This window comes from Saccostrea cucullata, unplaced genomic scaffold, assembly GCF_032062105.1.
Source record: "Saccostrea cucullata isolate Sc308-1 unplaced genomic scaffold, CSIRO_AGI_Scuc_v1 ctg38, whole genome shotgun sequence".
NCBI lineage: Eukaryota > Metazoa > Mollusca > Bivalvia > Ostreida > Ostreidae > Saccostrea > Saccostrea cuccullata.
The window spans coordinates 121811-149455 of NW_026937075.1; the positions used below are offsets into that span (position 1 = coordinate 121811).

At 34.9% G+C, this 27645-nt stretch overlaps 2 protein-coding genes and 1 long non-coding RNA gene across 13 annotated transcripts in view; 2 read left to right on the forward strand and 1 right to left on the reverse strand.

Annotated features, from left to right (window-relative positions):
- The first annotated feature begins 173 nt into the window (after positions 1-173).
- On the forward strand, positions 174-27146 carry LOC134247217 (kelch-like protein 5). 4 transcript variants are annotated; one of them, XM_062729565.1, is made up of 10 exons: positions 1980-2102; positions 3092-3387; positions 17757-18085; positions 22845-23041; positions 23260-23472; positions 23881-24070; positions 24223-24610; positions 24911-25123; positions 25230-25401; positions 25516-27146. In XM_062729565.1, exons 2-10 carry the CDS (start codon positions 3215-3217, stop codon positions 25573-25575), a joined length of 1935 nt encoding a protein of 644 aa, XP_062585549.1. In that variant the 5' UTR covers positions 1980-2102; positions 3092-3214; the 3' UTR covers positions 25576-27146. The 4 variants fall into 4 exon arrangements, with proteins under 4 accessions (XP_062585550.1, XP_062585549.1, XP_062585551.1 ...); XM_062729566.1 differs by lacking the exons at positions 1980-2102; positions 3092-3387 and adding an exon at positions 174-349; XM_062729567.1 differs by lacking the exons at positions 1980-2102; positions 3092-3387 and adding an exon at positions 4467-4488.
- On the forward strand, positions 13650-14447 carry LOC134247191 (uncharacterized). Its single transcript, XR_009987779.1, has 2 exons — positions 13650-14072; positions 14237-14447. It is a non-coding gene; the product is annotated as an uncharacterized LOC134247191 (long non-coding RNA).
- LOC134247214 (uncharacterized) overlaps positions 27138-27645 on the reverse strand; it is a 29974-nt gene continuing 29466 nt past the window's right edge. For all 8 annotated transcript variants that reach the window (XM_062729563.1, XM_062729558.1, XM_062729557.1 and 5 more), the window contains one exon: positions 27138-27617. In XM_062729563.1, coding sequence (XP_062585547.1) covers positions 27481-27617 — 137 coding nt within the window. In that variant the 3' untranslated portion in view covers positions 27138-27480. The remainder of the gene's footprint in view (positions 27618-27645) is intronic.

Consider the following 27645-nt stretch of genomic DNA (forward strand, 5'->3'; position numbering starts at 1 on the left):
TAATGTTTATCTATTTCTAATTTACATGAAACTTGTATGGAAACATAAGGACAGTTGTCCGGGAAACACGGGAAAGGAAATCATAGCTGAGTGGGTATGATATCATACTAGCAGTAGATAAAAAGTGATTAAAATCGTGACTTGCAGAAACAAGGAAGTTAATACAGTATGATATCAGGTCAAACCCTGTCACATTGCAGTGGAGTAAACAAACCGTATAGGCACAAAAACAACCATAGAATACCTCCAACAAAATCTTGTTTCTCTTTTTAAAAAAAATATTGACGCAAAGCTTGAAAATGTCGGAACTGCAGTATCCGGACAATTCGCAAATTGTATCGATTCTGAGGTGAGTTGAAGATTGGAAAATTTTGAAACTGTTTTATAAATAGAATTCTGGATGTCAATCCAGACCAGTAATACGGCAGAGGGTTCCTTTGTAGTATTGTGAAGATATATAAGCATTCAAATATAAAAGCTTGGTTTGATTAAAATGTAAGTAAAACCAGGCAAAGACGTTGTGGGTGTTTACCGGAATGATGGTGACCGTCTGTCTGTATGTAAAGAGTCCATGTATCCATTTGACCTATATTTCATGCTCCAGTGACTGTTTGATTTAAACATATGATGCATTTTATGATCTTTTCTCTGTGCATGCTTCTTGATGCTACATCTTATCGACATGTTATGCGTGGATGATTCTGCTTAAGAGTAACATTGAAGCCCGTTTTACCTGCATAACTGACGAAGTTGGTCATGTTGGCAGTGTAAGTTTTGGAAGTTACATCTGTCATAACGTTCAGAATCCCGTCCTATTAGGACCATGAAGGATTAATTTTCATCTCGGGAGCAGATCACCTTGAGATGACAGAAAAAGGGAAAACCCTCAAACGTCTTAAATTTGAAACACATTTAGCATCTTCATGGTAATGGATAAACAAGACCCCTATTGATTTTTTGGTTCATTGCAAATTCGTGACATGCATATGTTGGATGAAATCACATGGCAAAGTTTGAGGTCAAAAAGTTGTCATATTTTAAAATATGCTTTGAAAAATATTCATAATTTGTATTTATAGTATTACATTGCTATTTTTCAGTGCAGCATGAGGAGAGTTATTTTTTGTCACTGTTTAATTAACATATTACAAATGGTAAAAAAATAACATGAATATATATTTGGTGCAAATTAATTTGCATATATGGAGATAGACATTCACATTGACACGGTAACCCCCCCGATCCTTTCTTTCTTTTTTTTTTTTAAATACTTTTTTTTTTTTACTAAATGATAGTATTCAGCATGTGAAATGAAAAATTTATGAGGTTATAAAATCATCATTACAGTGTGATAAACATTCCATATTAAAAAAAATTCTATACACATAATAAAGAATAAGCAATCAAATCTTTATATGCATATTGACATACATGTATTTTATTTGCTTCAGTATACATGTATACATTTAATAATTCTACAAATTCAGTCAGGGGGAGCCGACTTTTTCCCTAAGCGGGGGACACGAATTCTCTGAATTAGCTTGTTTGGTTTTGATCGTGACATGCATATGTTGGATATCACATGGCAAAGTTTAGAAGTTGTCATATTTTAAAATATGCTTTGAAAAATATTCATAATTTGTTGAATTTTTGTCATCTTAAACATAGTTACAAATGGAAAAAACATGTTATTTGGTGCAAATTAACTTGATGGAGATAGACATTCACATTGACACGGTAAACCACCCCCCCCCCTTTCTCCCGCAATTTGCTATAACTCATTGATTACAATGCATCTCTGAGGAATTTATTATGACCCGTTCCAAAGTTACACTGTAATTTCATTTCATTGTTGTCTTTTCAACTCCTCTCGGAATTTGAATTCTTTAACAAAAATTATCATTTCGAAACAATCTTTTATAGCTGTAAATTTCGTAAACACGACCAAGCATGATGTACATATCTCTAAAATCGTCGAATCTATGGCACACAGATGGCTCCACTCTGATCTGAGACTGGGCTGGGAGCAATATTTCATTCCCCTCAATACACAAAGCGTGCATAACCCTCCCATCATGGAAATTTTTCTTCTGGTTGAACAGGTCAGGTTTTCTTTTAAAGATATTTTATTCTAAAATATATATAACAAGTGAAGAAAAAATAGTTGTATAGGAGATTACCTAAATGTGCATGCAATAACAAACAGAATGTTATATCTAAAATTATATTTTATGGTTAAATTTACGGGGGCGAGCTAACCTGTTTCAGCTATAGGCAGTGTAAATTTGATTATGATTCTACAGTAAAGTGCTTAGTGTCTAATGGTGTAGCTACCGCGGATAATAGAAACGTGTGATTGTTAATTAAAGCTACTCAATTATTCTAATTAGTGTTGCTTCTAGTCGTGATCAAGGGCTTTATATCTTTGTTCTGCGGATAGCTGTACGCGGAGAGGGTATAATTAGTGTATTTGGACATCGTAACTCGCAGTTTATGGGTTTCGTTTCCCGTACAAAAAAGATTACTGAAATGTTAAAATCATCAAATTGCACAAAATTGATCAAAGGAGCGAAAAATAAATAATGAACTCATTTCATGGTTTTTCCAGGCTTGTTAATCGATACACACGAGAGAATGATACAAAATCCAAAAAATCGATCCCGGTTATGTAATTTTCCCGACAACAAATTGCACTAAATTGCTTTGCGTGTCATATGGTGTGGTAATTCTCAAAACAAGTTTTTTTTAAATTAAATTGAACGAGAAAAATGAAAATCAACCAAATAAACAATATACTATTACTTTGAAAATGCCGAGTTTTTACTTCCATCATCAGTGTGTAGTCGTATGTCTAAGCAGTTATCAATCTATGCATATTGAAATGATAAAACGTCATTCCAGGAACGGGGTTTGTTTTCGGAAGAGATAAAGAGCTCGCCCCAAGAGAGGCAGTAATCGGCTTCATCTTCCAGAGCGGTGCTAAAGACTCGCTATTTTGATATATATAATAAATCTACTTTGTCCGTGTGGTGCTGTCTGTTGCCGAGTTCTCTGGGTCAAACATTTGATGTTTATCTTCTCCCCTCTGTAGATGAAGTGACTGTTCTTCAAAAATAACACAGAGAAAAGATCTTGACCATGTGGATGTGATTATATTCCCTGTTCGTATGTTGAAGTGCTCACTATCGACACATGACTTTTAAAATTTTATAATATGACCAAAGACGGTGCCCATATTAAGTACTCCTTAAATGTGTGTGCCCCGGGGAAAATGGGCGACCCTCGGAAGGCGAACTGGGAGGACCCAATAGGTTCGGTCACTGTACCCCTGTATAACCGGATGAACTTTTCCACCGTCCCACGGAAAGGTGCTCACAGGAAGGCATGGTGAGTACAAGGCAGTAGTAGTAGTACATTAGTACTGACGATGAATGCAACTACCCGTATCGTGGTGAGTACGTATAAAAGGTAGAAGTAGTCATACATACATTAGTACTGACGATACAATACCCGTATCAGGTCAATATGAGTATCACAATTGTTTTTTTTTCTTTTTTTTTTGTTACGACCTCCCCAACCCTCTGCAGATGGTAATTATAATCATTCAGGATGGTGGGTTTTCTAATATTAACTCAAACATCTGTATTTCGCTATCTTATTAATGATTGAATCCCATAAATTATATCTTAAGTGAAATATATTGCAGATATTTTCTGATGCGTCTAACTTTCTTCCACTTCATATCGCACATCGGGGTTTAAATTCATATTATGATGGATTTCTGATAAAAATTGTTGAGACAAATATAATGAATAATTAACAACTTAAGGTGGTTTAACAGAAATGGTTTTGGGAAGACTTTGAGATTCTAGAATTTTGGATGTTACGTTTTATCAGTGCCTTCAATGACTCACGAACTCTGAATCATACCTCTAAGATCTTATCTGTATTGAATGCACTGGGGGTTTTCATTTTGATCCCGTGTATCTGGCAATGTAAATTACTTTTCGGTTCAAGGTCGTCAGTATATTGGAAGATTTGCCAAATTCTATGTTATTTGATATTTTTTTTAAAAGAGAAAGAAATGGAATACTTCTGAGGCATAAAAGTGCTGTAAAGCATGCATATACTTTTACATATAGCCAGAGGGCTTGTCTGGCATGAGTTTATTTATGAAGCATGATGCTATTTTTTAAAAGGGGGTCTACTCTCTTGTATATTGTTGCTCTTTTTTGAAGAGTCTGCCGACTTTCAGATAAAACAGGAGATTTGGCAGCAGTAATGTTAAGGCTGTTTGATGTGTTTTGTTGCTGGCTTAATGCTTAGTTACAAATGAACACAGAATCTGAAACATAAAAAGTACAACCACTACGGTGGAGAAAAAAAGTTATACATTTAAAGTTGAGCCACCAAACAGGAGTGTTGTATAATCCTAAATATCCGAGGCCAAACGATGCATTAGTGTGACCTCCACAGGTTACATGGCAGGTCAGTAATTAATGGATGGTGCATGTTATTCGTCAATTTACCAGGGCAATATACCAGGGTAATCACATTTCTGGGCATAGCTAATATCGACCGGTTCATATTTTACAATTTGAAATTTCAAGCTAAAGCTGTGGGCTCCAAAAAGTGGCGACTTACAGGTAAGTGCTTCATGGTGTGTTATATACTGTATTAGTATTATTATATTTTATGCATAAAATAGATGCAGAACAAAGAAACTCTATGTAGAACTTTCTTTCATTACACGTAAACAATTTAACATCGGCATCTTGAACATCGAAATTCCGAGTACCAACTTACCATGGACGTTTCTAAGCGAGTTTGTAGTCCCACACACCTTTCATTTATGAATTTTAACCACAGTATCTCCAAGCATTCGGTCCTTCGAGTTCAAAGATATTGAGTTTTGACTGTAGTATGTCTGCTAAAAATTCAATTAAGGTATTTCACAGCCACGTAGCATCGTTTTTGAAAGTTGAGGGGCCAGCCAGAGAATTTTTTTTTTACTTACTTGAAGAAGTTGATAAGCAAAAAAAAAAAAAAAAAAATGATAATAACAAAATAAAAATAAATAAATATAAAGGGAAACAAGAACAGTTGCCCAAATCGAAAAAAAAAACATTTTTTATGCTACATTTCCCTTATATCACTAATAGTTGGGGGTGGGGGCAGCCTTTCAATGAACATTTCCTATAGTATAAGTAATGTTGGGGAAAAAAGTGGGGGGGGGGGGGGGGCAGCCCACCCCATCCTGTAGCTACGTGTCTGTTTCATCCCTAATTCTCTAATCCTCGTTAAATCTGATATGAATATAATGTGAAAAACTTACCTAGACAAATTTTCAAAACGTAAAATTTTACGTACCTGTCCAGTAATAAGATGACAAGATTTCATTCAGGTCTATGGGAACAATATTGAGAATACAAACTGTGGCGTAAAGGTGTTGTAATATTTCATCACTAGGGTTTTTCGGTTTGCCTCATCATGACAGGGAACATACGGTAGATGTGACCGGCTGACAGGGGATGTTTACACCTCCATGACACCCGATCCCACCTCTGACGTTTTACTAAGAGGTCCATGTTTGCTCTGCTCCCTATCTGTTTTGTTTCAGTGGACGTTTGGGCTTGATTGCTGTTTGTTACTTCCACATTTCATTGGATTGTTTACAAGTTGTTAACTTATAAATATTTTATATTCCTTTAAAGGTTAAGTCCAAATTTAAGAACTTCCAAGTTATAATTAAGCTGCTCCGACTAAGTTATTTAGTCTGTTATGTCTAAACAACCAACAAACATAAGAAAATTCAACGAATCATTTCTTCTTTTTACAATTGAAAAAAAAAATCTGCTTCAAAGAGTGTGTTGCGTTTTAGGCATGAATAGGATTGAGACTTTCGTCGAAGACTTCAGGACTTGAATAGAATGTTTTATTTTATATACCAGACTGATTTTACTGCACGGCTTTCCAACAGTCTCAAGCCTCTGCATGTACTGTAGCCATGCATAGACCCAAAAAGTTTAGGTTTATATGAGTTTTGTTCAACGACCAAAGGACAAAACTCACCAAAATATTAGTGTTAAAAAAATTGTTTAAAATTGATAAAAACCCCTAAAATGGTTTATTTGTTTTTATTTTATAAATCCATTCTTCATTTTTCTTGAGTTTCAAAAACAGGATCATGCACTTATTTGGTCTCCCTCTCATCATGATAATAGAGTGTAATTTTTTTTACGATACTTCAGGGGAAAATCAATAATCTTGTCACTTCACACCTCGCGTCTCTGGTTATTCTCCATGTTTCACACTAAGCCACACCGCCGTTACACTCGAGTGGACCCGAGGTCACATGGTTTTATGATGACCTCACATTCTCTCCCGTCTAGCCCCAGGTGTGTTTACAAAGTTTCGCTTGACTGTATGATGAGGGAGGAGGACGAGGACAACCTTCCTTTTCCCGGGGTCCCTGACATTTTTCCCTCCACACCGACTCTTGTTCGTAGCCCCAGCGAGAATAAAAGGTAGGGCCTGAATATTTCACATGTAAACAAAGGCTCCTTAGACGCGCGACATTTGACAAGACCTCAAACATTGTCATCATTGTGGACCACTTCAGTTATATTGATACGTAGATTGCTATCGTGAAGAGTTTGATTTTTCTTTGTTGAAAGTATTTTATTCATACTTTGCTGAAGAAACTTATAGAAATGACACGTTATGTTATGATTTCGTACACTGTGTCATGTGTAGGCCCCCTATTGGTGTGTTTTCTGTATTGTTTTGAAAAATCTATCGAAATGAAATGTATGATAAGTGTCATTATCTGTAAACGCTGTTTATGACAGTTGATCAACACAGGCTTTGTATGAATATGAGCCAAATAAATTACTGTGACCCACAGTATTAGATCTAAATTGGTTGTCAACTTGATACATGACATTCTTTGTTCAGATGATATTGTACCTCTTCTGATATTTCACTATAAATGATATAAAGTAAAAATCATTTTATTATATCCCCCGCAAATGAAGTTGGGGGGGGGTATAGGAATCACTTTGTCCGTCTGTCCGTCCATCAGTCTGTCTGTGCAAACGTGTCTGGTCCATATCTTTCTTACGGAAGGACATTAGAATCTACCACTCCACACAAAGATTGCCCATGACCTAAGGGTGTGTCATGACCTTGACCCAAGGTCATTTTGGGAAGTTCAAGGTCACTGGAAGAAAAAGTTCATTATTCGTGTCCGGTCCATATCTTTCTTATGGATAAATTTGTTAGGTTCTCATTTCACACAAAGATTGCCCATGACCCAAGGGTGTGTCATGACCTTGACCCAAGGTCATTTATGGAAGTTCAAGGTCACTGGAAGAAAAATTTTATAATTCGTGTCTGGTCTACATCTTTTTTATGGATAAACTTAGTAGGTTCTCATTTCATGCAAAGATTGCCCATGACCCAAGGGTGTGTCATGACCTTGACCCAAGGTCACTTGAGGAAGTTCAAGGTCACTAGAAGAAAAAGGAAGTTCCATATCTTTCTTATGGATAAACTTGGTAGGTTCTCATTTCACGCAAAGATTGCCCATGACCTAAGGGTGTGTCATGACCATGACCCAAGGTCATTTGGGGAAGTTCAAGGTCACTGGAAGAAAATTTTCATAATTTGTCTGGTCCATATCTTTCTTATGGATAAATTTGGTAGGTTCTCATTTCACACAAAGATTGCCCATGACCCAAGGGTGTGTCATGACCTTGACCCAAGGTCATTTGGGGAAGTTCAAGGTCACTGGAAGAAAAAGTTCATAATTCGTGTCCGGTCTACATCTTTTTTATGGATAAACTTGGTAGGTTCTCATTCTACACAAAGATTGCCCATGACCCAAGGGTTTGTCATGACCTTGACCCAAGGTCATTTGGGGAAGTTCAAGGTCACTGGAAAAAAAAGTTCATAATTCATGTCCGGTCCATATCTTTCTTATTGATAAACTTGGTAGGTTCTCATTTCACACAAAGATTGCGCATGACCCAAGGGTGTGTCATGACCTTTACCCAAGGTCATTTGGGGAAGTTCAAGATCACTGGAAGAAAAATTTCATAATTCATGTGTGATACATATCTTTATAATGGGAAAACTTACTTCTGAAAAAACCCAGTGGGGGGTATTTTGTCCCGTTTGGACAGTTCTAGTTACGTTTTAACAGTGAAATACTGTAATTTATTCACTGAATAAAAATGATATTCTGTCACAGTATGGCAAATATCAAAATGCGGTAAAACTCGAGATTTTCCTCCCAATAACAAAGAATGTTGTAAAAAAATACTCCTTGATTCTTTGGAAAATAGATAAACTATTCTGACATTGAATAAAACTGGCAAAGATCCCCCAAATATGTTGTTGAATTCCTTGTTCAATACAACGTTTTCGACTTTTCGATCTCACTACACTTAGCTATGATGTCTCAACCGCTCAACTATGATGTCATGACTTGCCTATGACTGCATTAGAAAAAGACAGAGGAAAAGAGAAAATCAAAGAAAATGTAATGAACAGAAAATTCAATGTTTTTTAGTTGAATATGAAATTTATTTCACTCGTGAGACAGGATTTAAAAAAAAAATTTTTTTTTAAAATCCTGCCCCACTCCTAAAAGAAATTCCATATTCAACTACACTGCAAAATCATTCAGGGAAGGACACTGCAGTTCATTTTATCTTTATCCTCACATTCACTTAATATATAAACAAGACATTGTTTACTGTTTATTGCGTTATCCTCTAACTTCCCTCTGTACTATAGACTGATTTATTGTTTTCAAAACACAAATTTTGTGGAAGGAAAAAAAGATTTTACAAGGATGAAGACAACATGTCAGAAAGTGGTAAGGCTTGATTGGAATGATAATGAGAATACTCCATTATGTCAGGCTTTTAATTAGATTGATACAAGAAAGGATTTTGATTCCGCATGGCGTTCAGAATCTTAAGTATAAAGAGATATGGCAATTGAAATGATTTTAAAGCAATTCTTGATTTCCTCATATTTGCTATTTTAAGATCAACTAATGTGTAATTTTTTATATCATGATATTAGTATTATTTTATGCATGCTGAAGATTTTTAAAATTGTTAAATAGGGAAATATTGTTTTTTGTTTAATAAAGACGGGGCACGGATGCTTATAATCCTGAATTTTTGTTTTGCACTATTCTATGTTTAAGTCGTAAGTGTTTAAAGTGTACATAATGTCTCAAAAGCTAGACTCTGAGGTACTGAGACGGGGCTAAAATAGTAAAGAATGAAATTCTTTCTTTCATTCTTATGTATAAAGAACTAATTTTTGCATATATTTTGCATATTTTGAAAACTTCCTGAAATGTGCTGAATTCAATGTTGTAAGAAATATAAATTAACAGAAAATATTATAGTGTCAAAGCAGTGTTTCACAATTTTTGTGTACATTTTATATCAGAGAGGACAAAATGGACAAAATTTCAACAATTTTAGCTTTAAAATTTATAGAGCGCAAGTTTGTTCAGGAACAATATTGACATATTTCATTGATATCATTCTACACATTATATCAAAATATTGATCCTGAACACACATGCGCTCGGTGACTTTTACTCAAAATATCGACAAAATATGTACATTTTTCTGTAAAACTCATAAAAAACTAAAATTTACGTCGTTTGTGATGTCATTTCGTACATATGGCGTCATTACTTATGAAAATATTCAGTGCTTTGTATATAATTTTGAACTTAATTAAATATATCTCCATCAAAGTTTGATTTGGGGGGCAAATATTGGTTATTACCGAATAAAGTTCTTTTGAGTCCCTGGACATCGAGCAGGCAGCTTACGTTTGGTTAGGTAATTATGAGTGCTCTGCCAAAATTTTGAAATGTATCTCTCCTGGGTCTAAGATTTTGGGTGAAGTAAGTAGTACAGTGATAGACTGAGTTTGTGATACCATGTGATACTGGTACATTAAATAAAAGCACCAGTTATCTCCTCTTTAATTACAGTCATAGTAAGACAGAAGTTGCCTACAGATGTTTTAATACTAACACTAGCAGCTGTTAGAGCATCTGCTCTAGAGTCACCAAGAAAGGAGTTGATCTTTATGTCGCAGGTTTGAATCCCACTGTTGAACATGGAGAGCGGTCCTTCGGATGAGACCATATTAACTGTGGTCCCGTGTCGCAGTAGGTGCTGGCACAAAAAAGATCCCTCCCTGCTCAATGGCCTTAAGTGCTAATGGAGGGCTGCAAATTTATACCTATGCACAACACTCAGGGCCATTGGGCAGTGAGGTTCATTTTTGTGCCAACACCTACTGCGACACGGACCCTCAATTCATAAGGTCTCATCTGAAGGACCGGTCTCCACATCCCTTGTGGATTCAGACCTGCGACTTAAGGACTTGCTCCTTCTCAACTCTAGAGCAGACACTCTAACCACTGCACCATGCAGTTGACTCAGTTCATTTGTACACACTTTAAAGAGCAATAAATTACATTTTTATTGATTAAGTTTATATGTAGTGCTGTTTACCTTGTTTCCCATTTGTGTAATTGTTTAGCCGAGGAAGTGAATTCTAAAAGTTCTTCTTACAAACAATAAAACTTTGCATTGATTATTGTAAAAGGGTCCAAGTGCAATGGATTTAAAGCATACAATTTAACAGAACACATAATTATATCTTTATTGCATAGATCACTGTAATACAGATTTAGTACAATGGTATATTGAGTAGGCAAGTTAATAGAACATGTCTTTTAAATGATCGTTAATGCAAAACATATAATGTAGGGTAATTAAATGGACACTGGGAAATATTTCAACCATTAGACAGCTATTAAATTGGGGTTCATTTTTTTCCTTATTCAATCCCGGGATGAGTAGTGAACCTGTTTTTATTATATCTGATTACGTGTAACTTGTGTAACTCGCTCAAATATCTACTGCATAGTGACACATTGTGTAAAATTACATGTGTGTTTCACATCTGAAGAAAAGACGCATTTTCCTAGTGACCTCTTGATAGATTTTAATGGGCCATTTTACAGAGAAAAATTGTAAAGTGTTCAGCTAATGAAGCACTTGACAACACAATAAGGTTTTACATCTTGTGGCATTTGGAGGGGTACTTAGGATTTACATCATATATATTTGAGGAATTTGTCAAGCCCGATACTGAATATTGTGCACACAGGATTCTAGGTGCTAGTGTTGGCAGCATCAAAATGTAACTGATTTTTCTGGCCTGGGTATGTTCTACTTATATTATTATGTTATAAGGTATGTTCTGAGAAGTGAATTAATCTTTCTTTTAAAAATTTTGGATTTACCTTTTCTTCATTTCATTTTCTAAGTAATAAAAATAATTTTTTTAAGCAAAATATCTGTAAAATAAAAAGTAAATCAGCAAATCAGCAAAGCTTGATGAATTGGCATCATTTGTATCTAACATAATTTATGAGTGGGTAAGAATGCATGGATAGTTCTAATTTTTCAGCTGATTGTGACATTATATTGTGGATGTTTGTCAATGTCATTGAAAATTCAGAGAGCAGTCGTACACTTTTCCCAGTGGATCCAGAATTCAATACTTAGCAATGCTCTATAAATTTCTGCTAAAGAACCTTATTTGTGATGGTTGGGGAGCCCCAGAGTTAGATAAGTTAATAAAAGAGACAGGAAGTCCCAACAATGAACTGACAGTAATGACTACTGAATCAGTAATAGAAAACGAAATTAGGTAGTAGGCATGCTTACTGAACACTAAATTCCACTTAATGCTAGCCCACTGTAAATGCTGATTGATTTTGTTCAATGCAGTTCTCTAATATGTATTTTGAATGGCTAATGGTGAAAGAACGAGTGCACTTATGGGCCCCGGTAAAATGTGAAAAAATAAACATTCAAATTAAGCAAAATTTTTCATCCCAAATCATTAATTGATATCTAAACCATAAGATTCAACAAATTTTACCGCTGAAATTCACGTATATACAAGGAACAAAACCATAGAATGCGGCAGGGGTCAACCGACATTTGTGATTTTCTATAGTAAATCGAGAACGGTCAGTCAATTCAAAGCTTTTGTTTACTATGAGCCTAACTTTGTACAAACTTGTGAATGACAAAAGACGCATTATACATTTATAAAACTTGTGTGAAAGTAGGAAATTTGTACACGATTAGGCTGGTAGTTAAAATATTAAAAATGTACAAAAAGTACAATGTTTTTTCTATAGCAAGTGAGAGGTATTTACCTGTATGACCCATGTTGAACCCACGTGTGGAATAAATTATTTAAAATACTGATAGTCACGTGAGTTCTACCAAGATAAACATTCATCAAAGGTGCTCACTGTAAAACATCGGCAGTTTTTTTTATCATTTAGTCAAAGTTGCGCCGCTTAGAAATATTTCTATGTATCAATATTTAAGATTACGGTAGGGTAAAGAGAGTTTAGCGCAACTCATAAAAGTGTCAGACATTTTTAACATGTATGCAAGACAATGAAACAGGTATTGAAAGCCACCTAAACACTCCTTTTAGATTTCAAATTCATTTTATTGTATATATTTTTTCAAATGCAAGAGTACCGATTTCTTAGTTTGATTATTATGGCTACAGGCAACTACAGAACTTCTTTCAATTTTTTAAAACAGATATAGCACAAAAAATTACATTCCACAAACGCGCCCGACTATGATCCACCATCAGATTGTTCAAGATCTCATCGCCTTGATTTACATAAACGAAACTAAAAGAAGGTTCGGTTCGACTTTTCCGGATTTTTAGGGTGTCCATATAGGCATTTTAAAAAAGTCAATTGTTTCAAATCCATGCTGATTTTGGTGATGATTATCGTGCTTTTTAATTAGAAATATACACTAGTATATAACTATTTCCAAAAGAGAACGATTTGGTTATATATTCTAAAGTAAAATGGCACATAAAAAGGGCCCATTAAGCATTACTTAAGTGCACTTGTCCTTTGGCATCTAAATCTAATAAATGTCTGTGTAATGGTTTACTTTCTGGCAGAGCAACTGTAGAAACACTCTGCCTTCATTATTTGTGTGATTAATCTTTTATTTACTTTATACCCTACACTACTACATTAAATTCTTGCCAGAAATTTTTGGCTGTGGTAAATGTTTATTGAACCCCAGTTGTAAAGTTCAGGGCATGTCTTTTTGTCTAAACAGTAATGCAGTCTGTATCACTTTAGTTTATGTAATTTATTTTGCATTTCTGATAAACACTGTGTGTTACCGACACCGGATATTGCTACCATCGAGGCGAGGAGTTCTTCACATTTTAATAGGACACAAGTTGGAATTTATTTTATTTGTCAAAGAATTTGTCCTCATAAGTGTTCTACATGTATTTCTGATATAAAGAGGATGCTACACTTTTAGATTTTATTCGTTCCGCAGCGTTTGGTAACGTCATTTTATTCGAACTTATCAAAACACGCCACCTGGTACTGGAGGAAATTCTACCTGAAAAGTTTGAAGTGCTTCTTAGATATATTTCTACGCTTAAATAAAAAATTCTTACTATCAGTAATTGTTAAGAATTCAAATGTCCTTCATGTTCTGTATGATTCGTGTCATGAAAAAGTGTTTTTAATGATAAAACTAAACAAAACCTTTCTTGGGTACTGTACGGCTAATTGAGGATAACAGTACGGCATATTGCTAGATTGCGCATATCAAAGTGTACGGCATTTTGATTATTTCATTAACTTGTCTCTTTTTTAACAGATTTTTTTCATTTGATTTCAGATATTAGGACTATTTGCCTGCTTCTATTGCAAAGCAACAGCGTCCTCCTGTGAGGATATCGTCACCCAAATGTTATTTCATAATACATAAGTAATAATCGAAGAAAAAATGTGTTACACACCTTCAATTTTCGTATTATACCAAACATTTGCCAAGAGCAAGCTATAGGGAATTTATTTCAATAATATAAACTATGATAAGGGGAAAATTGATATACTTTAAGGCCTACCCAAATTTCTTGAGTGAAATCATTCCTAGGTAAGTCTTAACACCCCCCCCAAAAAAAAAAAAAAATTCTGACACTCAATATGTATATACAACTCTGTTAATAATGTGATCCTAGAGGGTACTGTATTAAAAAAATATCCCCAGAGAAGCCTATTCTATCATTACTAGTATTTCTTTTTATTTAATATATGTAGGGACCAATTATTTAATTCAGAAGAAATGACGAAAAGAACATGCAGCAAGGAGAAAATTAACGTTGATGCCCTAGACGCAGCAGCCCATAGCTACGAAGCTGCGCCAGTACGACAGCATCATAAATGTGATCAAAGCAAAATATTGACATAGAAAAAATATTAAATTGAGAAATTTCAGCGTTTCTGTTAAATTCACAACTAAAACGAAAAATAAGTATAGAATACACATTTGCAACATATTTTATATCTGTATAATGTGAAAAAAATTCAATTATGAAAAGAAAAGTTCACACATCCTTGCTAAATAGACATATATGCCCAGATCTAAGGGGGGGGGGGGTCTGGGTAGTAATATTTGTAGTTTTTAAATGTGTACATGTATACACTTAACCAAGTGAAAGTGGCCTTAAAGTCCTCTGAAGAAAACACAGATCTCTTTAGAAACAGTTGGAATGAAAAGTTCTTTGTAGAAAGCTTTACAAGGTCAACAACTAACCCCCCACACACACACACACACACAACCTCTCTTATGGGTAGGATTTTTTTTTATTGTTGACTTTGGTGACCCCCCCCCCCCCCCCCCCCCCCCCCCCCAATCGGAAAAAAATTCCTGGATCTGCGCCTGAAAATTTAATATTAAAATGTGAATGTTATCTCACTTATTATTTTAAAAACAATAATGAAAAATGATTACCAGTAAAAAAAAATGTCTCAAAACTTATGCAAAGAAAAAAGGGAAATAAAAAAAAAACAAGCAAGCGATCCTTATGTTAAAACTTAAGGACATACAAAACATAGTTTAAATTTTTTTGTGTTTTTCTCTGGGGTTGGAGTGTCAATACTTATAGGAACTGATTCTACATTTTATTGTCTATATATATATGTTGTTGAACACTTTCTCTAGTTAAAAAGTCTGGATAAACAAAACATCTCAAATATATTTTAAACAATTTTTGTGTGATTTTCTATGAATTATACAAGAAATTTCATCAATTGATATCTTTTCCAACATGAATTATACAAGAAATTTCAGTAATTGATATCTTTTCCAACCCTCTGGTAGGGTATGCTATATTTTTGTCTGCTAACTTTTGATGGCACTTCAGTGGCGGATCCAGGAATTTTGTAGCGGGGAGGAGGCAGTATATATATACATATGTTGCAGTGTGGGTAAAAAAATGAGAAAAGTGATAGCATTTGAAAAAAAAATGGTACTGAAAGAAGTTAGAACCTAACACCCCCCCCTTTCGAAATAGGATTTTCGTGTTTTGACAATGCACATACCTTTTTTCTTGTCAGTTTTTTTTTAAGTCAATGCCAGTGAATTAGAAGTCCGGGGGGGGGGGGTCTGGTGGATGTACTGAAGCCCCCAAATGGATCTACGGCACAGTTCTTTATGGCGGTCTGGGGGCTGACAAGTTCTTACAAATAAGAGATTTTTTTACTTAATTTTAGGTTAGTGAACATATAAGTAATGCATACAAAAATATCAAACGGGGGATGGCGCACGCCCGGCGCGCCGGCCTTGGAATTAAATTCTTTTTTTTTTTAATTCAAATATAGTTAAAAATTATCAGTAGGTATTAAGTTCATTTATTTTAATTTAAATATCGTTAAAAATTATCAGTAGGTAATGTACGTTGCGTGTGTCCTTAAAAGGGTACAACATCTGGTGAGCTTTTAATGAGGAGCGCTAATTTATACCGCACAGGAGCAAATATATCTCAGTGTCCTTTCGTTAATGCCCATAGTTGGTGTGTTCCTGCAGTTTGTATTTCCCGAAGAAGGATATCCCACACGTACTCCACAAATGAAAGGGTTACTGCTAAAAGTTTTGTTGATCCTGGTCCTTTCATCTCGGCTTTGCAGAATTTACTTTTTTTTACTTTGGTTAGATACCGGATAGACATGAAACCTGAAATGACATTGGCGTTGGAAGCATTTTGAAAGTGGGGGGGGGGGGGGGGGCTAAGTGTAAAAAATAAAATTTTTGTACCTCCAAAAAAACCTAACAAGCAAAAAAAAAAAAAACGTAATGTCTACTTCCCAAACACGAAAATCCTATTTCGGGGGGGGGGGGGTGGGGGGGGGGGGGGATACGTTCGAACTACACTACCAAAAAATTTCTGTGGAAAGTGGGTGGGGGGGCTAAACTTACGAAGATATGTTCAATGTCTATACTAAGTATATATTTGAAAAAATTGTATGCCATAAATGTAAGATATGTGTTCAAATTCTAAAGTGTATTATCTTTTGCCTGTGGAGTGAGGTCCAAACTGGGTACCGCAACATGTACTACAATTTTCACAAATACATATTGTCTAAATGAGCTCTAGTTTATTTGTACTTGGTCTGGCGAGGTATCACAGGCTTGTAAAAATACTTTTAGGGTGAGATATTCAAAACTGTCTTTATTCTCATACAGACATAACAAATGCAAATACATGTAGTAGAATGAAAAAATTAAAGTTCAAAATGTTAAAAACAGTTGCTTCAGATTGTTTAAAATCTCAAAATGCCGTACAGTGAAATTTCAATTCGCCGTACACAGTTGTTGAAACAATTTACAATAAGCCGTACACTCTGAAAAATAATATTTGCTTTGTTTTGATGCAAATAAACAGTTTGTATCATTAAATTTGATATAAGAAGTTCAGAAATATAGTTTAAAAGGACATGCGTGTGTGAACATTACTAAATTGTTTGAAACAATTAAGAAAGCAGCCTTCAAACTTTCTCAGGTAGAATTTCCTCCGGTACCAGGTGGCATATTTTGATAAAATAAAATAAAATGACGTTGCCAAACGCTGCGGAACGAATAAAATCTAAAAGTGTAGCATCCTCTTTATGTCAAAAATATATGTAGAACACTTATGAGGACGAATTCTTTGACAAATAAAATAAATTCCAACCTGTGTCCTGTTAAAATGTGAAAAACTCCTCGCCTCGATGGTAGCAATATCCGGTGTCGGTAACACACAGTGGATAAAGAATGGTCAAATGTTCACATGATTGTTATTTTCTTGAAGTTTCTGCATAAAATGTGAGTTGATCTCTGAATAAATTTAGCCTGAATAATGTAGGTCAAAATTGTAATTTTAAGTTGAACTCTGGTATATCAAAACTAACGGTAGCAGGTATTTTTCAAATACCCTGGATGCACCAAAATGATTTGGAAGTTCCAACCACTTTTTCTAGAGACATTTTACCCTTGATATATGGAATCCTCGGATGTGTCATGAATTTTTTTCTTGATTCAATGTAGTTAACTAGGTTTGACTGTCCATTAAATATAAATTGTATTATGACCACTCGATCATAATAATACCTTGGTTCAAAGGAACCATTATGTCAGCACAAAATAAATATGCTTTATACAGCTTCATATTTTACACAGGTTTCTAAGAGAGGTCCATTTTTTGCCCTGTGTAGGATTGGTATTGTTTAAAGGATTTATAAGATTGATCACCATATGTTATCTTTATTTTTTTCATGACTGTGTTTTATCAATGCCTTCCAGGTACCTTGTACAACAGACCTATGCCTCACAGAACCAGGCTAACTCCAGAATGGAGGAATCCATGACCCCTGACCTTTTCCACTCACACAACCATCCAGAGAGGATGATCCGCAAAATGGAGCAGTATGTGGAGAAGCGGCAGTTGTGTGACGTCACCCTCGTCGTGGGCAACAAGCGGATTCCTGCTCACCGATTGGTCCTCAGTGCAGCTTCGGACTATTTTGCAGCAATGTTCATGAATGATGTGAAAGAGGCCTCCATGGAAGAAATCCGGATGAAGGACGTAGATCCAGATGCCATGGTAGCCATTGTCAACTATGCCTATACAGGTATATAAAGAATGATATTTTAATTAATGATTTACCTAAAATTGTATGATATGCTTCAAGAAATTGTGGCAACGCACTTTGAAAAAATTATGCACTTAGAAATTTTTTTTCAAAGTGCGTTAAAATTGGGACAAAATCATCGCACTTTGAAAAAAAATTTTCAAAGTGCGTTAAATTTGGGACACAACGCACTTTGAAAAAATATTTCAAAGTGCGTTAAGAGTGTACGTAAACTTTTTTAACTTTGGGACATATAACGCACTTTAAAAAAAAATGTATAAAACAAAAAAATCTATACTTAAATTTTAGTAATTGAGAGAATCAACTTTTATTAATTTTATCTTTGGAAAAACATTTTAATTTTAATACATATATTTATTTAACCTCATTGAGAACAAGGAGATGGCCAGTAGAAGGTCTCTCAGCCCAACTCTTTTTTATACATTGTACATAGTCGTCGGTAGCAAATTGAATGTGGACACCCCCTCAAAGGCTAGCCCCGATTTATTTACAATGCCTATATATCTTTGCAAAACATTCCTAAGAGTTCCTAAGACCCCCCCTCCCGGTACCGATGCTTATGCTACACACAAATATATGTATTTGCATAACTGGTATGATGTTGAAAACTTTCAAAAAATTTTTAGTTTACATACAAAATACATGCAAACTGCAAAACTGAAGTAAAAGATTTAAGAGAGATAGAATTTTCAAAGCATGGAAAAATCAAAATCGCTCACTTTCACATCCTGATGTGACATCATCACCAAAGAGTTATCAAACAGGTTCAATTATTTATCATACCCAAGATTTGCAAGAATATTGACCAAGCCATACATATTTTTTCAAAGTGCGTTAATATGATCAATATTAACGCACTTTGAAAAGAAATTTTATTATTCAAAAGGCGTTGATTTGGTCCCAAATTTTTTTCAAAGTGCATAATTTCTCAAAGTGCTTTGTAACAAGAAATTCTTAGGGATAAATACAGTTTGCTATGAAGCTTATCAAATAATTAAAATTTTTGTAATTGTTACGCCACACCTGTATGGTATGGTACATTACTAGTATCTTGAAGGTGTGGAGTAACAGGTCTAACTTTGATAAGATTGGCTCCGGAGCAGACTTCATCATAATGAGAAGTGTTGCATCTTTTTCTACCTTTTATCTAAAAAGCTTTAAAACAATTTTTGTGCCTGTTTACATATTAAAAAAGGAGAATATCTCCTAATACATGTATGTTTCTTTAGGTGGTTGTAATGGAGCATTACTCATTTTCTGTAAAGTTGTTGATTATTGATGTTTGTTGGAGTGTGTCATAGTAATTATCTGTACTAATGAAGACATCGTAATTATCTGTACTAATGAAGTTGTTGATTATTGATGTTTGTTGGAGTGTGTCATAGTAATTATCTGTACTAATGAAGACATCGTAATTATCTGTACTAATGAAGACATAGTAATTACTAATGAAGACAGAGTATGTGGATAACAGGTTTAGCAGATTGGGGATATCAAATCTGAAACTCAAATCAATAGACACTGGCATATCTTAGGATTTCTGGGATGAGATTTTTGGGATTCTCTTACTAGGGAGTATATTAGGATTCTTTAACCTTGCTAATGGGATTAAGTTCTTGGGATTCTCTGACCTAGATTCAGAGGGATTCCCTGACTTTGCAGTCAAAGTAAGATTCGGATTGAAAATAAGGAATAAATGAAATATGAGCTAGGTTTCACAAAATTCGAGAACATCTGATTTGAGTTCTGCGAAAGCAGGTAGAAAATGCACTTTTATGTACATGTTCACTAAACACTGTACTTCAGATAAAGTGATGGAGTTTCTTAATCATTAACAGTTACTGGTACATACATTTGTTGATCATTAAACAGTCTGGTGCTTTATCCCACCTCAGGCAGATCAAACATATGGGGAGGGATTAAGCTAATTAACAGAGGGTTTAAGGGGTACCTATCACATGCACTCAGATATATTATTGACAAAGAGTTCTCTGTTTGTTTACATAACTATAAATTTTGTTATTCAAAACAGTTCATTTAGTTAAAGGTTGCAATTTATGTGATGGGTTTAAAATTTTAAGAATATACAGAAAAAGGAAAGTTTATAAATGTAAAGAAAAAAAAGAGAAGGAAAAAATAACAAAGGTTATTTTACAATGTTAGTCATGATTAAGTTATCATTACACATCATAAGAATCCCATTCTTATGCATTTGCATATAGGGTGTACATCTAAACTGGAAAAATGCATCACAGTATGGGGGATTTTTCACTCTAGCAATCAATTTTCTTATACAAAGATTATATTTATTAACTAATTGTCAGTAAATGAACATATAGACCAGTTTTAAGGGAGAAAAAGTACTTTTCATAATATGTAAAGTATAAATTTTATAATACCATCCTTCTGCATTGATAATTTTTTTGTTCTTTAAACTTTTGAGAGCCCGATGATGAAAGTTCCCATGCCTGGCCCCAGGAAAAGGACCACAGAAGTGTTAAGTGGTTCAAGTGGGTAGACTTCACAAAGCCTCCTCTCAGCAGTTTTCTTTGTTAATTAAGCTTTGTTCTGTGGCATGTCAGTCAAGGGGATCATTTTAATTCCCTTCTTTATGATATACCGTTCATAATTTCAATGCTGCTACAATCAGCTGTTGATTAAATTTAATCTAATATTCAACACAAATGTTGCATTGTGCTCTCTGAAGAAATTGACCAGTTGCAGTTCACTGATGCAAAACATACAGCATTCGTGATTATAAAATCTGAAGTGTAGTTTCTTTGATCTCGACAATGTGTTTATAAAATTTTCTTTGATTTTTCTTAAAAGTTTATATTCCGAGAGAAATGTGATACACAATTACTCTTTGATTACTGTGACTCCGTTTGAGTTGAAATTCATGATAATGAAATCTGAAGTTTATTTCTTTGATCTCCACCATTTGATCATATAATATTATTTGATCATTATTGAAAGTTAAATATTCTTTAAGAAATGTGATACACATGCAGGGATGTATTATAACTGTGACTCCATTATTTTTATGGTTTTTGAGTTGAATTTAGGCCCCCCCTTTTTTTTTGAAGAGAGGTGTTTCTAAAGGCCGGTTTACACTATGCATCTTGACACATGCATCTAAACTCATGGTTCAATTTTGCCTCATGCATCTTCTTATTTACACTATGTGTCTTGATGCATGCATCTTTAGAATGCTTTGTAAAGATGAATTTTTTCTACTTAAAAAAATAGCAATACCTTCAAATTTCATTTCCAGATTTATTTTAGCTGAATAAATCATTCTTAATTTCCTTTTTATGATAATTCTTGGAAGATATAATTTATATTTATTCCAAAACAAAAACTCCTCTGTATTATAATAATCAAAATAAGTTTTTCTAATTGTAGTTTTAAGCAGTATTTTCTGTTTTTGTATATCTTGGGAAGCTATTTTTGAAACTATATGAAAAAAATAAAGCTCATGATTCAATATCAACTCTGACCTTTCTTTTCATTGGTCAGTTCCATGCATCTTGAAGCACGGAATAGAACAAGTTCTATTCCGTGGTTCAAGATGCAACACCCATTTAATTTGACACAAGGGGCTTTTACACTGTGAATCTTGACACATGCATCCAAGATGCATGTGTCAAGATGCATAGTGTAAACCGGCCTTAAGATGCATTTTAAGAACACAATATTTACGTGTATTTTTTAAATCTTAGAGACTGTGAACTTCTCGTCAGTAAGTGACTGGTTTTAGGAGATGGTTTACATCAGCCCCTGCTGCTTGGGGGGTATTTTATTGTGCTGGAAATTGTTAACAGCTGTTTACAGTATTTTGAGTGGCAGGAAATAAAAATACACTTAGTCAAATTGAAAGCTATTAAAGATTGAGGTTCTGCCATAAAACTTAAGAATAGAAAAACAAAAGTCTTGAAGAGATAACCCATGCAGAACACATATGTAAACAATTGATCGCAGAAAAATAAATATTCCTTTGCAAGTGAATGCAGGATGCATGTGTAGCAAGAATCACAAAGGACAAAAAGACTCTTTTGTTCTAATTTCGGCTTAATATTACTTGTGTATCAAATTATTCTACCTCAAGCTTGAAGATTAAAATCAAGTTGCTAGTGGTAATACTTCAGTAAACCTCAGTGTTTGTAACATCATACTAGTATTTTAGAAGAAATTATTTGTTGCAAGGTAAATATTTTTGTAATGTGGGAAGCTCTTATCTAAAATTATTAAGATTTTATGGCAGATTCCTAGCTGTTTCTTTTTCACACAAGATGGGGAAAAATTCATTGCATTAAAAGTATCTCACGGTCTCTAGGGAAATCACTTTGTTATTCATATCTGACTGTACACTAGATCACTTTATTTTCATGGGATTGATGTTTGGTATTTATAAGAGGAACACAATTTTTACAAATTATAGCTATTGCTCTTCATAACAGTAGAATTATAAACAAAAATGAAATTACTTTGAGAACAAAGACTCTTGAAATTAGGCGAAAAAACAAGGTCCTAAATATCTTTTTTAAAAAAATAATGCTTAGAAAAGTAACGGTTGATCAAAATTTCTTTTCTCCCAGGACTGTGAAGGCTAGGGCTGTCTTTGAGCATAAGATTATATAGGTGACACAGAAAGAGTTGAGGTACGTATTTTATTCAGGCCCATGGAACAAACTCTTTAGGACTTGTAATTTATATAGCCACCACCCTGTAATTGTAGGTAAGATCCCGCTCCAGGAGGACACGGTTGAGAGCCTTCTGTCCACGGCCTGCCTCCTTCAGCTGTCTGAGGTGGTAGAGGCATGCTGTAGCTTCCTCATGAAGCAGCTCCACCCCTCAAACTGTATCGGGATCCGCCAGTTCGCTGATGCTCAGGGATGCTCCAATTTGTACAAAGTCGCCAACACCTATCTCATGGTAAAATACATGTTTAGATCTAAAAAAGCAACTATATGTTTATTCCTGTATAAAGTTAATTTTCTCTTTCAACTGTTTCATTTAAAGGAATTAAATGTTTGCCTTTCTAAATGCTAGCAAGGACATGTAAAGCAGCAATAAACAAAAAGATTTAGGAAGACCATTATTTCATTTGCATTGTACAGTGCATTGAAGATGTCTATAATCTCTCTTTTCAGGATAATTTTGTTCAAGTAATGCACAATCAGGAATTTCTTCTGCTACCTGCTGATGAAGTCTGTCGTCTGCTTGCCAGTGATGATCTAAATGTTCCAGATGAAGAAACTATATTCCAGGCCCTGATTATGTGGGCTAAACATGATCTGATGAACAGAAAGAAATATTTATCCAAGCTTCTTGCCCACATCAAGTTACCTCTAATGTCTCCACAGGTAGGCTGACGCCAGCTTAGTGATTAACATTAAATTATTTTGAGGGATAACCATAAAAAAAGATATTAATTTCATTCCTTAATGGAAAGCTAAACTTTTTAATAAGAAAAGCTTTCTTTTCTGTTACAGTATAACCCAAAATTACATAATGCTCATTTCACAAAGATAAGCTGTGTTTGAAGGCGATGCCTTTATGTGTATTTATCAGAGTTGGACATTTATGATGTATTTTGAAGTAGATGTTTCTCTGTAGAGCAATTAAAACTAGTTCTGAAATGCCAGAAGCCATTAAAAGCAAACATTATCTCTGTGAAGCGGGCATCATTTCATTCTTATTGTGAAACTACTTCATCAGCCTTGCCGTCAGGAGAGCTATAATTCATGATTATTTCTGTGGTTCTGTTGCAGTATATTGCTGATCATGTCGAAACAAACCCATTATTTCGAGAAGAGAAAGAATGTCAAGCCCTGATCATGGAGGCCTTAAAATATCATCTGTTGCCAGAGAGACGGTCATCTTTCCAGAGTCCCAGAACCAAGCCCAGAAAATCCACAGTGGGTCTCATGTACGCTGTGGGTGGCATAGATTGTAACAAAGGTACTCAATCATAGCCATAGGAAAAAAATCAATGCCTTACAGATAATTAAACAAACTGCTTACAAAGGAGAGAACATAAATTTTGTGTAACAAAAAATTCTTGTTTAAGTTTGCTGGAAAACCCCTGAAAAATATATGTAAACTGTTTGTAGGTGCCACAACTATTGAAAAATATGACCTACGTACCAACTCTTGGACCCAAGTTGCCAACATGAGTGGGAGGCGACTTCAGTTTGGAGTGGCAGTAATCGAAGACAAACTGTACATAGTGGGAGGGAGAGATGGACTTAAGACATTAAATACAGTAGAGTGCTTCGACCCAAAGAAGAAATCCTGGAACCTGATGCCTCCTATGTCTACACACAGACATGGCCTGGGGGTGGGGGTATTGGAGGGACCAATGTATGCTGTGGGGGGACACGATGGGTGGTCTTACCTGAACACTGTGGAACGGTGGGACCCTCAGGCCAGACAGTGGAGCTTTGTGGCTCCCATGTCAACCTCTAGGAGCACAGTGGGAGTGGCAGTGTTGATGGGAAAGTATGTGGACCTATTACAGTACATTTTTTTTTGTAATGCCTGCAGAGTAGGGCTGACACAGAGAGATCATTTTATCTGGAATCTGTCTCTTTTGTGTAGAGTCACATTTTCTGAAAAATTAATCTTTAAAATAAATCTTTGAGAATTTAAAATCAAAGCAAGACACTAGCATTTGTCTGTATTTTAGTAAGGTACGTAGGAATGTTATAAAGTGCTGTAATGTTTGAATTTCATAATTGTAGTCAAAATCTGGGTGTTGTATTTCTGCCATACAGTCAGACATTTTGATTATTCTTACAGACTGTATGCAGTTGGTGGTCGAGATGGCAGCTCTTGTTTGAAGACAGTGGAGTGTTTCGATCCACACACAAACAAGTGGTTACACTGCAGTCCTATGTCTAAGAGGCGAGGCGGAGTGGGTGTGTCTACATGTAACGGTTTCCTCTATGCTGTAGGAGGTCACGAGGCCCCAGCCTCTAATCCTTCATGCTGCAGATTTGACTGTGCTGAAAGGTTAGTTGAAAGCCACTTTATGACTTTTATTTCAAACTCAACAACATTTAGTTCGAATTTTATCAAATGATTTATAAACATTCTAACACTGTTATGAACTTGTTAGATATGACCCTAAGACTGACCAGTGGACCATGATAGCTAACATCAGCTCCCCTCGTGATGCGGTGGGGGTGTGTATTCTGGGGGACAGGGTGTTTGCTGTTGGGGGATATGACGGTCAGCATTACCTTCAGGATGTGGAGTCCTATGACCCTGTCACAAACGAGTGGTCCAAGGTTAGTAAAAAAAATTGCTAAAAATAGTATTTGTAGATGTTCTAGCCCCCCATATATTAATGATTGATATATTAGATATTAGATATTTAAGCATAATAATGGTGTACCTTACAGATGGCAGCCCTTTGTACCGGCAGAGCAGGTGCGTGCGTCGTCCACGTCCCTAACAGTTGACATAAGAGGAAGTGGTCACTGTCTTCTCTACGGAAGTGGCCATCCGGATTCTTTCGCCGCAAGAACAAAAATCAGGACAGACATATGATTGTGTGACCAAATTTAAATGAACCAATCATCACGTTGACACTCTGCGGCCATCCACATATCAACATGGTGCTCACAGTTTGGCCTGAGTTGGCCAAGAATAGCCATTGAATTCAATGCAAATTGAAGCTTTGATGATGCAACAAATCGACGTCTCTTTTCAACCTGTGATAATCACTTTTTGATAAAAAGCTTTTATACCAAATAACCAACAGAAATGTAAAGAATGCTTTATTTTACGAGAAACATGAATTTAAGAATAATGCATATTATATATAAATTTTGAAATCTCCTTACATAAAGTGTTAGCCATGGGTGTACATGTATGTGAATCAAAGACTTGTGGTCAGTTTGTAGTGCTGTAGTGCTTATTCATGTGTCAGATCTGTCTCTATATGTTTGGTTCTATGTTCTTGAATTCATTTTGATTGGTAGTTTGTTAGTTTTTTTGGATGTATATATGTGAGTTTATTGTATGATGATTTTTGTTAGTTCATATAGTACTGTCAGTTAATATTTTGTGCAATATCCTTCCTATAATCCCCCAGTCTCCACTGCTAGCCTCATTGTTTGGTTGTCTGAAACTTTAAAATGATAGTTTCAATTGAAAAAGAAACAAAGCCTCTAATGATTGGTTGTAAGGTGTACATCTCAAAGTAAAACACTTTCTGATTGGTTGTAAAATATTTAACCATGTACAAATTTCTCCAATAACTATATAACCCCCCTGCTTCAGTAGATACACTGCTAAGATCTGAGAAATCAGTCATGTTAAGTTCAGCATTATCTGATAGATATTAGGCAGAGGGCATTACAGGTGTGACATTATATGCATGCCAGATTTACTTGCTTTTTGGTACATGTGCACATGCATGTCAGTATAGACTATAGTAAAATGCTTTTAATATTTTGCCTTATTGCTTGCCTTTCATTTTCACTGTTTGGAAGAAAACATTTGCAATTTAATTGAGTATACTAATCACTCTCTTCTTTTTATTAGATGCTGCACATTTTAAATCAATCATAATGGACCAATTTACAACACATTTATTCATAGGCATTTTTCAGAGCCATTTTATCTAATATTGCTCACAGCATACCAAATCATATTAACATCGAAAAACTTGTCTTCCCTCGTAATTAATCCACAAATTACAGTTCATGTGAAGTGCTAGTCATTGTAAATACTATGTAGATGTAGTATATGTTTATATAAGTTTGGATTGTTAGATACATTTAAGCATGAAGTTCACATTATATAAAAGGAGGACTAAGAGAATATGTACTGGCTTATTGCTACTATTTTAGTGCTAAATGGTTTTCTGATATTTTCAGTTGGTTATTTGTAGAGAAAAGTTTGTTGCATTTGAAACAATCTTTTGTGTATTTATATGTACATATTCTGATTCATTCTTTTAAACGTTTTTTATTGGATCTTTTTGTAAACATTTTTTGAACATAATAAAACTGAGAAATTTATCAAATGTCTTTTATTCTTGGCAACCAAGCAAAGTACAACCATACATTTAGTTAACATATAAATAATGTAGAAAACAATATCACATTTTAAAAATGCCTGGAATAAAATAAGCACAATTGTTATCACAGATTATTGAGTTGAGATCTCTATCAAGTGGACGGATCATGCATTACCTCTACAAATGTCAGTCAAATTCTGTAGAATGCTCAAAATAGAATATAAAATGCTTTTAGGTCACATTCAATAAATGTTTCTTTTCCTTTCATGATGAGAGCATAGTTACAAGTGTCCTGTTTCGGCTTTTATCAGCCTGCACTCCATTAACATTTTTTTTTGAGTTAGTTTCCTGTCAGGTGACTCTGAATTTCCACAGCTCGCTTGTAATCCTGAATGGCTTCGTCTCGTTTTCCCAGTTTGCCCAAAACGTCTGCTCTTCTCTTCAGCACCAGTGGGTCATCAGGTTTCAGAGAAAGAGCTGAGAATAAAAACAATTCATTTGTTAA

Coding starts and splice junctions, on each gene's coding strand:
- LOC134247217 (XM_062729565.1), top strand. CDS start 3,215: ATGACCAAAGACGGTGCCCATATTAAGTACTCCTTAAATGTGTGTGCC. Junction 3,388..17,756: donor GGTGCTCACAGGAAGGCATG/GTGAGTACAAGG, acceptor AATGCCTTCCAG/GTACCTTGTACAACAGACCT. Junction 24,611..24,910: donor GTGGCAGTGTTGATGGGAAA/GTATGTGGACCT, acceptor TTATTCTTACAG/ACTGTATGCAGTTGGTGGTC.